Here is an 18,114-nt window from a genome sequence, read left to right on the forward strand (position 1 = left end):
ATTTATATGAATCCCTTTGTATTGTTTTAGTGTACAGTAACCTATTTATCCTGAACAGGTCTAAATGGTAGGATAAATGATTTTTATACACATATGGTGTGTCGCATGCTAATACTTGCCAACAAAGTCCATGGTAATTGTTAACACATTGCTGTTAAATTGATGTGTTCTTGGATAGGTGGACATTTTCCATTATAAATAAACAACAAGTACTTTGCAATGGCAATGAACAGGTTAACAAAGATGTTCCAGAGTCTATATTTATAAATTCCTAGGCCTCGTGGTGCACTCAATCCTCCTGAATCTCATTCTGTGTTAAAATGGGGACCAGAGATGTAATTTTTCTACGTTTCAATCATTTCTCGGTTCTCTCCATTAATCTAGAGTCAAAGCCCATGATAAACTGTGTTACACATCTCTTTCAATTTGAGAAGAAATGTATTAGGAGCTTTGGCAATGTCAATGGGAGGTGAATGTAACTATCATTGGCACTGCCTTGTGGATGAACCATGTACATGTACTGAATCTGGGTGGCTCTGTGTTTCACATGCAGGTGAAATGGAAGAGCTGGAGAGTTTGTGGCTGACTGGAATCTGTCACAATGAGAAGAATGAAGTCATGAGCAGCCAGTTGGATGTTGACAACATGGCAGGCGTGTTTTACATGCTGGCTGCTGCTATGGCTTTAAGCCTGATCACCTTTGTGTGGGAGCATTGGTTCTACTGGAGCCTAAGGCACTGTTTCATGGGAACCTGTACTGGAAAACCAGGCCTTCTCTTCTCAATCAGCAGGGTAAGTAAAGAAAAAAATGTAGCCCGTTTATGGCCATTGATTGTCTGGGTTGTTTAAAAGATCTTCATTCGTGCCTTTATATGTATTTGAATCCTAACTTTATGATGTAAGAACATTTTGAAAAGCACCCAACTTTAGAAGTACCATAAAACCACAGAACTGATTCAGGAGAGAAGTGGGCCTTTCAGCTCACCTTGTCCATGCCGACCCAAAGACACACAAATGCCCTTTCTAATCCTATCTTCCTACACATGGCCCATAGCCCTGCAGCTTATAGCACTTAAGGTGCAAATCCAGGTACTTTTCAAAAGAGTTTAGGGTCTCTGCCTCCACCACCAACTCAGGCAGTGAGTTCCAGACACCCACCGCCCTCAGCATAAAAAGGTTTTTCCTTGCATCCCCTCTAATCCTGCTGCCAATTAGCTTGAATCTATGACCCCTGGTTTTTGAATTCTCTGACAAAGGAAACAGGTTCCTCCTGTCTATCTATCTCTACTCCTCGCAATTTTGTATCCCTCAACCATTATCATCCCTCAGCCTTCTCTGTTCCAAGGAAAACAACACCAATGTCTCCAATCTCTCCTCATAACTACAATTATCCAATCCTGGTAAGAAGTATGACATAATTGAGGCGATGGCCTAGTGGTATTATCACTGGACTGCTAACCTAAAGACCCAGTTAATGTTCTGGGGACCTGGGTTCAAATCCTGCTATGGCATTTGGTGGAATTTGAATTAAATATCTAGCATTAAGAGTCTAGATGACCGTGAATCCATTGGTGATTGTTGGAAAAGCCCATCTGGTTCACTAATGCCCTTTAGGGAAGGAAACTGCCATCCTTACCCAGTCTGGCCTACATGTGACTCCAGACCCACAGCAATGTGGTTGACCCTTAACTGCCCGATGGGCAATAAATGCTGGCCTGGCCAGCAATACTCTCATCCCGTGAATGAAAAAGAAATTGAATCATTTTTCAGGCAACATAATTAGTGATGCTTAATTTCAAATACTGCTGTACATTCAATCACACCCAATGCTAAGGCAGTCTGCTGACAGACTAAATGTGAAATAACTTGTGAAATTGTACTTGTAAAAAAAGAACCGTTCTTACACAAAGTGGGTAATTTTAATGTTCAGCAATGGTACAAAATAATTTTGGTCGATAACACATTTCATACGTCAGCTGATTTCCAAAGCTGGAAGCTAAGCCTCCCGCTCCACCTCCAGTCCCGTAAATCTCACTAAATGATGTAAATCAGTGATCCTACACCACATCGTGCCTAGAATCATACAACGTACAGGAGACGAAATACCAACCTGTACCTGGTCTCTGTATACTCAATCTCATTGCCTCATTCTTTCCCTTGAGAAAGAATGCTTTTTAAGTAAATTTCCAATATCCTTTTAAAAGTAATTATTGAATGAATTTCCACATTCCTTTAATTGCCCTCCAGATCAGAAAATTTTACTGTGTGAGGCATGTGGACACAACTGAGTTAATGTGTAAATGTCATTGTTTTATCCATTCATTCAGAGATATGGGTTTTATTGGCTGGACCAGCATTAGTTGCCAATCACCAGTTGCCCTTGATAAGGTAGTGCTCAACTGCTTCTTGAATGCTGCAGTCCATTTGGTGTAGGTTTCTCACAATGCTGTTAGGGTGGGAGTTCCCAGCAACAGTAAAGTAACGGCAATATACTTCCAAGTCAGGATAGTGAACTGCTGGGAGGGAAATCTGAAGGTGATGGTGTTCCCATGCGTCTGCTGTCTTTGCCTTTCTAGCTAGTAGTGACCATGAATTTGGAAGGTGTTGTCTTAGGAGCCTTATAGCTGATATACGCAGCTGCTGCTCAGTGTCATTGGTGGAGGGAGTGAATTTTGAGGATATGGTGCCAATCAAGTGGATTGCTTTGCCTTAGATAGTGTCACGCTTTTTGAGTGTTTTTGGAGCCACATCCATCCAGGCAAGTGAGGAGTGTTCCAACACACTCCTGACTTCTGCCTTGTAGATGGTAGACAGGCTTAAAAGAGGCAGGAGTTGAGTTATATGCTGCAGAGTTTCTAACCTCTGACCTGCCACTGTATTTATATGGCTTTCCCAGCTCAGTTTCTGGTCAATAATAACCTCCAGTGTGATGATGATAGGTCATTCTGTACCAGTAAAGCATTGACTGTTAAGAGATAATGATTAGATTCTCTCTTGCTAGACATGATCACTGGCTGGCACTTGTGTGATGTGTATGTTACCTGCCAATTGTCAACTCAAATTTGAATATTTGCTGCAAATGGACATGGATTGCCTTGATATCTGAGGATGTGCGAATGGTGCTGACCATTGTGCAATCATCAATAAACATCCTCACTGCTGACCTAATGATGGAGGGAGGGTTATTGATGAAGCAGGTTGATTGAATAAATCATTCTCAACACACACAAATCTTGGAACTTTCACCAAATTATAGAAATTTCAGCATTATAAGAAATGGTCATTTCATCTTTTAGGTACTATTTACAAACAAGAACTGGCAACACAATATCCTTTTTATTTTGCTGCTTTTCTTCATACTTTACATTATTTTAACTGTCACTTCATTGTTGGGGGTTAACTGGTTGTTGAGGTTTACGAAACCCATTTCGGAGATGACAGGACTGGTGTATGAACAGAGACTGGATTGGTTAAGACTTTATTTGCTGCAGTTTAGAAGAATGGGGTCCTAGAATATAGAAACCTATAAAATTCTATCTGGATGAGACAGGGTAAATACAGGAAGATGTTCCCAATGACCGGGGAGTCCAGAGCCATGGGGCACAGTCGAAGGATATGCGGTAGCCCATGTAGGACTGAGATGAGGAGAAATTTCTTCACTCAGATAGTGGTGCATGTCTGTGGAATTCTCTGCCATGGAAAGTAGTTGAGGCCAGGAAGGAGTGAGGTATTGCATTGGTTGGAATGAGGTCAGCCAGGTGGACCTCATAAGGCATGAGATCCCTGACTGGGGCTAAATAAAAACTGAAAGAGCTGTGGATGCTGGAAATCAGAAACAAAAACAGAAATTGCAGGAAAAAACTCTACATGCACAGGTTGTAGAAGGTTGCTCTCCTGGTTTGGTTAAATAAAAATAAAACCTTATTATTTTTCCTTTGTTTACATTTCAGTTCCATACTCCTGAAATTTGGTCACGCAGTGTGGAGGGGGCTGAGGGTCAGAGGACCTCTTCATGGTCCTGCTCCTGGGCCTGGCTAAAGTAGCCATCAACAGATCCAGGCAATGAGCTGTGGGGAGGGTCATAGTTCCCAACTGACTTCCCCTCTCTTGCAGCTATGTCTACCCCTTAGATGTCCTTAGAAAGGGAGCATGTGGTGTCCACTGGTAGCCTCAAAGCCTTTAGGGATTGGTGGGCACTGCAGAGGTTGGAGTGCATAATGTCCTTCTCTGACACTATTTTGATTGTGTCCCTCCTGTGATTTCCCCCCATTTTTGGATATTTGCTATTGTTACATTGCCCCTGACGGCAGTCTTTGTATATTGTTCTCAGGGTGATTAGTTAGTTTGGTTGTGGGTTTAGGGTTCTGCCTCAGTGGGTGATTGCTGAACAGGGAAAAGTCCAGAAGAGAAAAGTAGAAACTGTTTTTTGTGCTAAGTTATAGATTTAGCCAGTCGCCAGTACTTCTGCGTACAGCGTGTGGCAAAATGCAATAAATGGCGAAAGATTTGTGGTCTCATTACAAATAGTTATGTAGATGCAGCTTCTCAATGGAAGCATGTTAACAACATGAATCAAACTCTCAGTCACAATGATTTAATGAATTGTTGGGTTACAAATGCCAGTATTGGAGTAGAATACATTACTTGTCCCAGAATAAATTAAACATTGTGGAAAGAAATCTAGAAAGTATTCAGAATTTCCACACTTTTTTTTTGCTTTTTGTCCTGGCACAATGGAAAAAAATCACTTCAAACTGAAATATCTGTATCTTATAATTTAATTGTCTGTCAGTAGATTAGATTCCTTTTAACATCACCCTTCACACAAATACAAAAGGCATTGTATAATATGAAGCCTGCCACACAATACTGCCTTGTCCCTCAGTGAATAAAAGACTCACAGTGAGTTAGAATAGATATCAATAATATCCAAAACAAAAACAGAAAATACTGGTGAAACTCAGCAGTTTGGCAGCATCTATGGGAAGAAAGCAGAATTAACATTTGAGTCTGGTGTCTTTCATCAAAACTGACCGGAAACATTTTGCTTGGCCTGCTGTGTTCATCCAGCTCTACACCTTGTTATCTCAGATTCTCCAGCCTCTGCAGTTCCTACTATCCCGGAAACATTAACTCTGCTTTATCCCCACAGACCTGCTGATTTTTGCCAATTTCTGTTTTTCTTTCAGATCTCCAGCATCCACATTTTATTTGTTTTATCAATACCATCCATTTTGTTTTACAGCTTAGCTGACAAAAATAAATACTAATTTAGCACGCTCAAGACTCCCACATTAAATAGAGCCTCAACTTCAGAAATAACTCATTGACTGTAAAGTGCTTTAAGATATCCAGAGGTTGTAAAAGGTGCTATGCAATAGGAAGACAGAATAGGTAGTAGGCCATTCAGACCATTGAGCATGTTCTGTCCTTTAATATGGTTATAACTGATCAAACACTTGAATGCCTTTTACCCACACTATCCCCGTAACCCTTTATGCTATTGATAACCAGAAATCTATCAAGCTCTACTTTCAACATACTGAAGGACTGAGCTTCATATTGCTCACGGAAATTATCCCAATTTTATAAGCTCATCCTCCAGGCTATAATTACCAAACTGATACATCCAATTTATATGTAGATTAAAATCAGCCATCGTAATTGCTGTACCTTTGTCATAAGCCCCAGTTATTTCTTCCTGTCTACCCAATCACACAGTGTGGTTGCTGTTAGGGGGCAAATAAACTCCTCCCATAAGTCATTGCTTAGCTTTACTATTTCTCATCTCTACCCAAATTTTAATGTTCAGAACTGTAATCTCGCTCTATTGTACCAATGGCATTCTTAAATAACAAGCTACTCTTCCACCTTTTCATAGCCTCCTGTCCTTGCTTAATGTCATATAACTTTGAATATCCAGGTCCAAGTCTCTGCCATCTTGTAATCATATCTCTGTAATGGTTATCAGATCAAAAATATTTATTTCTGTTTGTTCTGTCTGTTCATCGTTTTATCATGAATGTTATGTGCATTCAGATAAAGAGCCTTTAGTTTTTTATTCACTATATATGTAATCTCCAGCTCCATCTACTCTTTCAACTTAGAGTTGTACGCTGACCCTTCCTATCATGTCTGATCACCATTTGCCTTATTGCTACCTTGACTTTTCAAATTAATTAATGCAGTCTTCCCAAATTTGATTCATTGCCACCAACTACTCAGTTTAAAGCCCTTTCCATCATCCTAATTATTTGGCTTAACAGAATACTGGTCCCAGCATGGTTAAGGTGGTGACAGTCTCAAAAGTGTGGCTCCCTTAAGCCACGATTGTTGCCGGTATATGAGGAAACAAAACTTATTTCTAACACAAAAATCTTAGAGTCACTCATATATTTCTTTACTCTCATGAAATATGAGTGCAGAGATTCTTACCTTAGAGGGTCTGCTTTCTGATTTTTCACTTAACTTCCCATACTGCCTCAGCAGAACCTTTTTCCTGGTTCTACTTATGACATTGGTCCCTATGTGGACCATAACCAATGGATCCTTTCCCTCCCACTACATGTTCATCTGCAGCTCAGAGCAGATGTCCCGAACTCTGGCACTGGGCAGATAATGCAGCTGTCAGGAGTTTCTTACTTTGTCTGCTGAGAACAGTGTCAATCCCTCTGACTACCACTACCTCCTATTAACTTGATCCCTCTTGAATGGCTTTCAGCGTCATAGTACCATGGTTAGTTTGCCCATCCATCTTGTAGCCACTGCATCCAACGAAGTTGAAAGAACCTCAAATTTATTGGACAATTATCGCACTGGCATCTCCTCTGGAATTTAAATGCCGTCAGTTGCGTTGGTGGGGTTTTAACACATGTGACCAGAATGCAGACCAATTAGATTTGTGCTCAGCCTCTGGATTGCTAGTGACAGTTGGAGTGCATTACCATTTCCCATAATAATTCAATCTGTGTCCTACACATTAATGATTGCACATTTGCTTCGAAGATAATTTCCTTCATCAATGCATGTCATTCTAAATGCTTCCTCCTGACATCGAAGAACACTTACCTTTGTTTTGATTTAAAGCCATTTATCAATGGAACAGATTGAGACACTGCTGAGAGGCGGACTTCGAGTCTCTGTTTAGTAGGCAAGCATTTTAATCTACGAAACCACAGGGCCAATATGCAATTCAGTTAATTGACTTCAGTTAATCATGTATGTTTGGAATGAAAAACTCATGTCAATGATTCTAACCATGAAAGTACAGGATTGTTGTTTAAGAAAAATAAACATTTAGTTTACTAAAGTTCTAAAGGAAAGGAAATCTGCTATCTTTCCCCAGTCTGGCCTACATGTAACTCCATACTCACCCTTAATTGTCCTCTGAAATAGCATATCCACCAAGTTGTGTAAAAGAGCTGAGAGAAAGTACAACAGACTCAGTACATGATGATTGAAGGGACTCACTTCAATTCCAAGACCAGTTAGGGCATGGGCGATAAATTCTGGTCTTGTCAGTAATAGCCATGAACAAATTATTGAAAAAAAAACCACACACAGTAATTATTAGTTCCTAATGAGTCATTTGTGATTTTTATGTTAAGAATGTGCTTAACCAAGTCAGTGTTTCCAATCAGTGTTAATCTAATAGCTCCTAATTTTTGTATCAACTTTCCAATTTGTCTTAAATGTTTGAAACAAATCCTGTAAGTTTGGCTGCAAATGTAGATGAAATTAAATACTATGCAAAAACACATTCATGTAATATTCTGACAAAATAGCAACTCTAATGTTATTCGATAAATGTGTTAACAAGGAACCACTGGGAGAAGTGTTGCAGAGCACCGACCCAGCAACTTGACTAACTCCCTGCGCACCATGTTCCTAAGTGCATAACAAATAGGTAGACAGAAAAGTCTTTTAAAAATCAATAAAAATGTAGAATTCCATTCATTCCAATAGCTTTAATGGTCCTGACAAACAATTTATTCAATTCTTAATATATAAATGAAGTATAAATCAACAAGATCATGTTCATCTGTTTTTTTCTGAACAGTAGTTCATATTGTAATAGTTTACAACTGCTATACTCTGGAAGATAGCTGTACTTAAACAGAGTCCAAGTTCACACTTTTAGTGAGAGCTTTATTTCAGCTAAATGTGTTCCATAAAACTTACACCCCATTGATTGCTGGCTCCTCATATCTATACAACCAATTCATGTCCAATTAATCTTTAATTAATATCCATTGCCGATTGCCTCACTTCATTAGGACTCAGACATTCTTTCAGAACATATTAATTGATAACAGCAACAACCACTTGTATTCAAATGGCACCTTGAATATCCCCAACTCAAAATATTCAAAGGAGCATTATTAAATCCTGACACCAAGCCTGAAAAGGTGATATAAAGATGGGTGATCAGCCGCTTGGTGAAAAAGTTAGATTTCAATAATATTTTAAAGGAGAAGTGAGTGGCGGAAAGGAAGAGAGTTTAAAGAATGGTTACATTCAAGACAACTGAAGCTTGACTGCCAAAAGTGGAGTGATTAACATTGGGGAGACACAACAGTCCAGAATTGGAAGATTGCAGTGATTTTGTAGCACTGCAGAACTTGAGATGTTTCAGAAATTGAGATGGGGTGAGAGGAAGTCGGAAATGAACAACACATTGGACAGTATCCTTGCCATCTTTGTCCCACAAAAATGTATGAAGTATGCTTTTTGATGTAGAATTTGTTTTTGTCAGCATGAAAGGAAGGCAGAGAGCTCAATTACTAGATTTGTAAAACTAAGGCTGAGGGAAGAAATAGTCAGAAATAAAACTGGAAAATTCTGGGAATGCACAGCAGGACTGGCATCAACAGTGGTGAGAGAAACAACATCAAGTCTGTGACCTTTCATATTGAATCCATTTCTCTCTCCACTTGTAGACCTGCTGATTACTTCAATCCTCTGCAGTATTTCAATCTTGAAATAAAAGTTACAAATGCATTAACTTTGACGGAAGAAACTGGGTCCTTCAGATTTGAAAGGACATGACTGTCAGGGGACTTTATAGAAGTATGCAAAGAGATGTTTTTCATGTTTTACTGCCCTATATATGCTCAAAAAATGGGACGGTAGCAGGACCAAAATAGCGCATGAAAACACTCACCACTGAGTTCCCATCTGTGCTGGTTTTCAAGCGGGTTTTGATCCAGGTGGTCAACCTTCCTTCAGATATAGACAGGAGCATCAAGAATGTAGGCTTATCAAACAGCATAGTTATGAAACCGCCATACCCCACCTTACTCGGTAGCAATATTTTTGCGTCCTCCTGCAGGATTACTCTCAGTTCCTGCTCATGACCATCAAGTCAGGATGAAGCAATTTTGGGGATCTTGTGCTGCAATGGGAAAAACTGGACATAAATCATTATCATAAATGCTATCAGGCTTTTAATATTAAAATCTTCCACATTTAATGTCAGACACTACGCAAATGTAGCCAGCTGCTCTATGTTGATGTCTCCCAAGAATGCTGCTGGTAGCTCTTCCAGATCACCTGGATCATTGGATCTCCCAGTCCTCCTGAATAGCGAGGCCTCTATCATAATATCCATTAGAGTACTAATTCAGCTGGGCAAACATGGAAAGACAAATCCTCTAATGCACCCAATCTTAACCTGGAATACGAGAAACTGTATTTAAAGATCCTAAGATCATTGTGTGTATAGGATTGCAAGCGTTGTGCTGGAAAGTGCCCTCGAAGTGTGCTGCTCAGTATTGCGTACATTCTTACCTATCAGATAGCAGCAGCTTCACAGAGGGAAAATTTACTGTCAGTCCCTGGAAAAATATGACCAATCATTTCACATTTCACAGGTCTCTTCAAAGGCTCAATAGACCCTAGGTTTGCAGCATTATAGATAAAAGAGCCGTTGCAGGCACAATGGGCTGAATTGCTCCTTTCATACCGTAACACTCCTGTGATCACATTGCAAAATACCTTAAAAAAATTTCCTGTTTTGGGATATTTTCAACAGAGATGTTCAGGTCAGCAGCTTATATAAAATGCAATACATCTAAAAGTAGCTTTTTTATGCTTCAAATGTTAATGTCTTTAAATAAATCCTTGTTGGTTCTAAGCTTTAAAGGTTAAACACTTCCAAGCTCCTTTGTTTTTGTAGGTCAACTTTATGGGAATGTGGGAATGCAGCAGTTTATGAAAAAATGAAGCCATATGAGTTTGTAGAGTGTGCTGGTGCTGCAGAACTGTTACGTAGTTATTGAGAACCGAAAACATAGATTGAACAAGAGGCAGAAAACCCATATGAGTGTGCAATTTGGCTTGACAGTGATCTTTTATTTTTGGTTAGATTTCTTTTCAGCGTGCATCCTGTGCAAGTGCGATAGAGTTTGACCATCCAAAAATTCATAGCAGTGTTGCAAACAAAAACTCATGTCTTTCTTCTGCATTACCAGTGAACGAGTCAGTGATGCATTGGAGAAGCAAGACAATTAACTATATTGCAATTGGCAAAGTATGATGTAGAAAGTCCTGCATTAGTGATACAGAACCATCAGCCTCCATTGATCTTCTCATTGCACTTAGGTTTAATCAACTAATTATTCGTCTAGTATGCATTTATCCTGACAGAGTAGATGGCAAGGTTATTAAGAAAAATGAGCACGGCCCTTATATTGGATATTTATGTGCTTCTTTTGTGCTGAATTCTCTGGAAGAAAGTTGCATTTCATTAGCAACCATCAAAGGAAAGATGGATGAAAATGAATGGAAGTAGTGCTGCATATTGTAGATTAATAGTTGATCTCAGATTTTTTTCCTTAAAATTCAGTTGAGCTGTTCTGTCTTGCAGAGAAGAGATGAACGACATGAATTTACAAAGTACCTTTCAATATGTCTCAAAGTAGAGGGATGCAAGCCAATCAAACATTAAGAAATATTTAATGGAACATTAATTTATTGTCTTTAATCTGGCAGACCTGATCCACATTACCAGACCACTGTCATATTAAAACCACTTACATTTATATGGCACTTTTAATATATTTGGACATCCCAAAGTGCTTCACAGAAACTTAATACTTTATAAAAGACCAGAGCCCAAAATTCCTAAGAACAGAAAAAAGGTACCAGACTCTACACATCTGCCCCATTTCCATAGAACAACCCATACCCCTGTCTTTTCACTATCACTCAATCATTTTATTTTCCAGAAGCGCATGTTGAATTTATTTTTTGCTGTCCACTTAATTGTTTCCAAAATCCAAGGAGGCCACAGTGCATCTGGAACCTTGGATGAAAATTATCTGTCTAATGCTCCTTCTTGTTCATGGTTCCCTCTTTGTGTACCCTCAGTTACTTGAACCCATTGCCATTGTTAACAAGTTGTTTAGTTCAGTTTTGTTCTTTCATAGCCCTTAAAACTTAATTAGATCCACCTAAAATCTTCTAATTTTCAATCGAAAGCAAATCCACTTTTTTTAATTGTTCATAACTTCTGGGTACTCAAATCAACTTCATTATTTGCCTCTGAATCCTCTCAATCACAATAATATCTCCTAGAGCTGCTAATTCTGATATGACCAACGTATATGCTAATGCATAATTTGATCTTTATTTTGCAGTGTGCTATTTTCTAATTCCACAGGGACATAATTTGTGCTGAAATTATTAAGTTAATTGAAACATTCAATGTTCTTAATGCCTTTTTATTATTCACTGCTGGAACTTGCCTGTTGGATTCAAACAATAATGTACTACAACAGATAGAAAAAGCAAAAATATGCATGATTATGGAGAATTAGGTTAGATTTCAAGCCCACCAATCACACTAACCATTCCAGGATAGCACTACATCTGTATTTTCTATAATTCATGTTAATACTTTATAAAAGACCAGAGCCCAACATTCCTAAGAACAGAAGAAAGGTACCAGACTCTACACATCTGCCCCATTTCCATAGAACAACCCATACCCCTGTCTTTTCACTATCACTCAATCATTTGTTAATTATTTCTCACCCAACTCTTGATTATCACTTGTAAATTTGCAGTGATTACACATCTGTTAATCCTGCGAAACGAATGCCTTTGTGCATCGTCAACCTGAACTATATCAGTTCTGCATCTACCAAGACAACTCCAATTGACAGCAAAAGAAGCAGCTCAAAATTAAACAATACTGTAGGATGATTTTGAGCCTGTACTGCCAGATCTGGGATTGAATGATAGTCACAGACAGCTGAAGTTTTCATCTTGATGTCATTGTCATCTGAATCTATTGCTGAAGTGACTGCCTTTTAACAATGCCAAGATAACTATTATTATCTATTCTTATTGTAAAGATCCTAGTGTTTACCCCAGTGTTTTGTAAGCCTATATTCTTGAAATATTTCAGACATAATATTTTATTCTACCTCTTATATGGTCTTGTCAATAGTTACAACAGAGCTAAATGATAGGTAGATGTTAGTATTGAATTCAACAACATTTAGTACCATGTTCTAAAGTCAAAATGTCCTCAAACTCTACAATTCTTTTTTTAAGATAGCATGACCCATATCACTGAGGCAGCCTCAATCAAGTTAAGTTTTTCCTGACACAGCAGTGCAGGAACCCTTCATACCAGAGGGGTTAGAGTTGTTCATAGTTACAAATGGTAGTATGGCAAAAGAAAATAAAGATTTTTCTCTATTTCTGGTCATCAGTTTAAAATTCCATGTTTATCTTTTAACTCCAGCTTAAGCAATGGAGCCATGGACTTTTTCATTCATTTGATGTGATTGCTTGTCTCATCCCTGACAATCAATGTCATATAAATGTTGTATTGCAAGAAGATTTGAGTTCAGAAGTAGGGATGTCTTTCTACTGTTATATAGGACCTTGGTGAGACTGTATTCAGTGTATCTTGTGCATTTTTGGTCTCCTAACTTAACAGAGGATATAAATGCCATAAAGGGCATGTAGCGAAGGATAACTAGGCTAATATCACGTTGTCAGGACCGTTGTATGAGGAGAAATTGGTTTGACTGGGCCTATATTCTCTGGGGTTTGGAGAGAGGACCTGATTGAAGAACATTAAATTCTAACAGGGCTGGCCAGACTATACGCAGGGAGGATGTTTCCCTTGGTTAAGGAGACTAGAACAAGGGGCCAGAGTCTCATGATACAGGGTAGATCATTTAAGAATGAGATAAGGAAACATTTCTTTATTCAGAGGGTGGTCACCCTGTGGAATTCATTATCATAGAAGGCTGTGGAGGCCAGGTCATTGACTATATTCGAGAACGAGATTGCATTTTTTTTTAGATATTAAACACACCAAGGGGTATGGTCAGAAAGCAGAGATGTGGTGTCAAGTTAGAAGATCAGCCATGAACATATTGAATGGTGAAGCAAGCTTGATGGGCAGAATGGTCTACTCCTGTTCCAATTTTCTATGTTTCAAAATTGGAACCTGCAATGTCACTTTTCTTCCTCTGAATGTGACTGTGCCTCTGGGATTTATTTGTTCCAGCTGCAATCCAACACAGAACTGGGAAAAGGTCTCTTGGTCATGTTAGACAAGTATCAAAAGCCAATCGGAGTCAAGCCCCCAGAGACTGGAATTAGAAATGTTTAATTCAGGCTTGGGTGAAGCATTAATGATGGACGTTGGGCTAAATGGCCAGATTAAAGTAATTGCGTTACTCCCTCTGGTGGAGAAACATTCAGTCTGACAATAACTGGTCAATTCTCCCTCCAAGTCAGGTCTCAAAGGAAAATAAAAGAACATTTTGATCATTACTTTAAAGCACACTATTTTACCACCCAATATTATTGCTCGATATTTGTTTGCCCACAGGAAAGCATTGTACTTTAATCCTAAAATGCATATTTATGTATTTAAGCAGTTTAAAACTGAAAAGTATTGTCAGGCAGTTGACATGCGTGTATCAAATTTTGCTTATTAGATGAGATAACACGGTGTAGAGCTGGATGAACACAGCAGGCCAAGCAGCATCAGAGGAGCAGGAAAGCTGACGTTTCGGGTCTGGACCCTTCTTCGGAAAAGATGAATTATTAGATGAATAGTTTTAGCTTCATTGGTTGCAAAAACTTTGGAAAAATGTAGTTTGATGTACTATACAACAGTTCCACAATGAGATGTCAAAGCAGCTTGTGCTGATTTTTTCCCCTCTTTCTTTTGTTGTTTTCTAGGGTATCTGGAGCTGTATACACGGTGTTCCATACGAGGAAAAGAAAAAATCGCCCAACCTGGATTTGAACAGCCCTCAAACAAATATTCTGAGGCTGTTTAACACGGCAAAAACAATGGCCAATATGTCAAATCTGAATGCTTCAAGAGCAAACTCCCCGAAAAGAACTTCCAATTTCATTCAAAAAGGGTCTTTGCTGCTTGATGTGGTTGACCAAAAGGGAAATTTCCTGTACTCTGATAACAGGCCCTATCAACCCAAGGAGACTGGCTTCACTGATAACACCAGCGAAATGATGACATTTAATGTCAACAGGCAGAAAGATAACCGTAACAATTATATACTCCAAGGGCAGCATCCGTTGACTCTAAATGAAGCAAATCCCAACACTGTGGAGGTTGCAGTTAGCTCTGATACTCCTAAACTTAACTCCAGGCCTAGGCAGCTGTGGAAAAAATCTGTGGAAACGTTGCGGCAAAATCAGGGGTCGCTAGTAGAAAGTGTCAATGTAGAGCCCAAGCAACCCGTTAAAAACCAGAGGTACCTTCCAGAGGATGTTGTCCATTCAGACATGTCTGATTGTTCAAGCCGCACTACATCCTACAAGGATCCTGACAACAATCAGAAGTATCACAAACATAAAGAGACCTTCAAAAAGAAATCCATGATGGCCAAGTATCCTCGAGACTGCAGTGAAATAGAACTCTCTTATCTTAGAGCAAAGGAGAGCCAGCAACACCATCGTGACAAAGTCTACACCATTGATTCTGACCGGGAGTCCAGTTATCATTCGGATCAGCATCATTACCGAGAAAATGTAGCAATTCCAGAGGGTCTGGACTACCCTCAGGTGTATCATGATCAGAATGAGAATTACAGGAAACAGGAAGCAGTTCTGCACGTAAACAGGACTCCTCAGCATAATGAGGACAACCTTACCAATGCTGAAAATAAATACAGCCTCTATAATAAGCACTACAGCTTGAAGGAGAAAAATCTTTCCCCTGTCGATTACAATGATAGGTACAAGCAGCCCATCGCTCACTGCAGAAGCTGCCTCTCCAAACTGCCCAACTACACCCCTCACTACTCGGTCAGGTCTCCATATAACAGATGTGATGCTTGTGTACACACAGCAAACTTGTATGATATTAGTGAAGATCACATGTTACAAGAGCCAGTAAGCTCCATGTGCCCTGAAGAATCCTTTGTCCACCACTGGGTGGGTTCTGAAGCCTCGAACATGCAGAAAGTAAATAGGCTGAGGATTAGCAGACAGCATTCATTTGACAATATCCTTGAGAACCCTAAAGAAGTGGATCTTGGAAGACCTGCACGAAGTGTAAGCTTAAAAGAAAAGGACAAATTTCAGGATGACCCTTATGCACATGTATTCGATATTAAGCCAGAGAAACTCTTTAGCACCAAGGTTTCTGTTTTTGACCATAATCTGGAAGAGACCAAACGGAGTAAATCATTGTATCCAGACCATGTCTCTGAGAATCCATTTTGGCATTCCTTTCGTGAAGATCAGCATTTGGTCCACGGTCGAAGTTCTTCTGACATATATAAACAATCGGCTGCATCAAAGGCACGCAACGCTAATCACTTTAGATCATCTATTAGGTCGACAACATCATACTGCTCCAGAGATGGACAAGTTCCTAATGAAGTGTACATTTCAGAACATATTATGCCTTATGTATCACACAGAAATAGTATTTACTGTGCTCCCAGGGTTTTGAATTCTGCCAGCAATAGACGTGTGTACAGAAAAATGCCTAGTATTGAATCAGATGTTTGACTCATCATTTGTTTGTCTAATTCTACATAAATGCCATTCATTTGCTGTAGCTAGTGACGCACATAGTTGCCAACATTCTGACATAGGAACTTAGGAGACATTAAGGGGCAGCTTTGCCAGATAGTCGTTGCTAACATTCTCTTCTTTCTCCTATTTTCTGATAGATAGGGCTGACTGGCCTTTCCTACTATCTGATGGCAAAGGAGCAACAGAAAAGAGATACATGTTGATGATCATACCAACTGGTTAGCTTTGCTGCAGATGAAGACTACATAAAATGACCTAGTGGAATTTATGTCGCCCTTTTACTGTGCATTAATCTATAATAGACCACACTAGACAGGTCACAGAATCTTAGGAGAATTCTGGTTATGTAAAGTATGCAAGAAATAGATGACAAACTCAATATTGCTGTGTAAATGTAGGGAGTTGGCAACTATGCTATTATGTGTACTCCAGTTCTGTGTCTGCTGATATTTTTTAAATCAAATGTTTTCTAAAGTGAAACCCTGAGCTAAGCAGCTAATGGCAAACTTTATAAATTTCTGATATGGAATTGGGCCCCTAGAAGCCAGATCTTTTTCTGTTAGAAAATAACCGAAATCTTCTCTGCATGTTTCATACTATAGAGGTGATTGCTCCATTGTTCAAACTCATCTTTGATGCACTGACCTGTGAGGATATCAATAGATTAGAGTACAGTGAGGACTACACTATTGAATTAAACTGTATTGACTATCACACCATATACATCAGCATATTATTCCTTTAGTAGAAAATCTTACTGTCAAAATATTTTGACCCACATTCTGTATTGATACATCTGATAGTTTGTTCCAACCTTTATTGCTTATTTAAGTTTGTTTACCTGATGACATTGTAGACCAGCAGTCCAGTGGGGACACTAATAGATTACTCACTGGGAGCAACAAAAAATTTTGCTAATAAAATGCACGGCATGAAAGTTCAGGGATTTTGAGCTCCTGAAAATTATAGATCTTTTAACTCCCAGTAGTTATAACATGTAATATATAAACTGTTAGCTTGGGGATTCACTTCAAATGAATTGCTTAACTCTCCCCAGATTTGATAGACAGCAACACATGAATAGTGAAAGAGTCTGCTATTCCATCTCTTTGCAATATATTCCCATTGTATTATATATTTATCATGTAAGCTTGAAATTATTATTTTGACTATGGAAGCAGGGACATAGGATATGCCTGTTATCTGACAAGAAACATTAGGATGTCACCATTATAGAGAAAAAGGAATATAATTATTAAAGCTAGTGTAAGTAAGTATATTCAGTTAACTCTAGATTTCTACCAGTGCTGAATTTTGCTGCTTGATCAATTAAAATATGCCCACAGCTTTGAATAAGAGCCTCCATAACTACTAGTATTCTGTGGGAATTTTGTACATTGAAAGGGCTGGAACTTATGACTTCATGTACCAGTGAAATGCTTAAATTATAAATTGTCATTTGTCTCTTGAAAATATCCATTTAAGGCTTAAAGGTACCTGTATTTTTATGATATCTTTTTTTTTTCACAATATCATGTTGATAAAATCATTAAACAATTGTCAGATTGATTCTGTGAATTTAAAGATTGCTTAGATACTCCATGTAAATTATGAATCAGTAGCATATATAGTGAGCTAACATCTCAGCATATTGTTGTACAATTAGTCCCCATTTAATCGTGCAAACCAGGTGTTTTACTTTGAGAATTGCAACTAACTATAGCCCAAAAGACCACTCCTTTAAAATTCCCGTCAGTAATATCGTGCAATGTGTTCCTTAAACATGTGATAATTGCATGGATTATAAATGATCAGTCTTGCCCATTATCATAGGTCTTCAGGGAACCATTTCCAATCTGCCAGCAAATGTGGAAAAGGTCAGTCAAATTTATTGAGGGTGGAAATCCCAAGTTAAAGCCAAACTTAAACCTAACAAAGAAGTTAAAAATTGTTGATAATAAAGCAGAAAAAGCCCTATAGAAATAAAGTAATAATGGACTGCATCTTCTTAGCCATCAGAAATTCCTGTGGAAATGTGCCAAAGTCAATTAATCTTATTCACTGCCATTT

At 38.7% G+C, this 18,114-nt stretch overlaps 1 protein-coding gene across 1 annotated transcript in view; it reads left to right on the forward strand.

Annotated features, from left to right (window-relative positions):
• Positions 1 to 16,247, forward strand: part of grin2aa (glutamate receptor, ionotropic, N-methyl D-aspartate 2A, a) — a 250,249-nt gene extending 234,002 nt beyond the window's left edge. Inside the window, exons 13-15 of the mRNA XM_048609677.1 lie at positions 554 to 792; positions 14,215 to 15,804; positions 16,182 to 16,247. Coding sequence (XP_048465634.1) covers positions 554 to 792; positions 14,215 to 15,804; positions 16,182 to 16,247 — 1,895 coding nt within the window. The remainder of the gene's footprint in view (positions 1 to 553; positions 793 to 14,214; positions 15,805 to 16,181) is intronic.
• Positions 16,248 to 18,114: the final 1,867 nt, after the last annotated feature.

Source organism: Rhincodon typus, chromosome 21 (assembly GCF_021869965.1).
Source record: "Rhincodon typus isolate 14 chromosome 21, sRhiTyp1.1, whole genome shotgun sequence".
NCBI lineage: Eukaryota > Metazoa > Chordata > Chondrichthyes > Orectolobiformes > Rhincodontidae > Rhincodon > Rhincodon typus.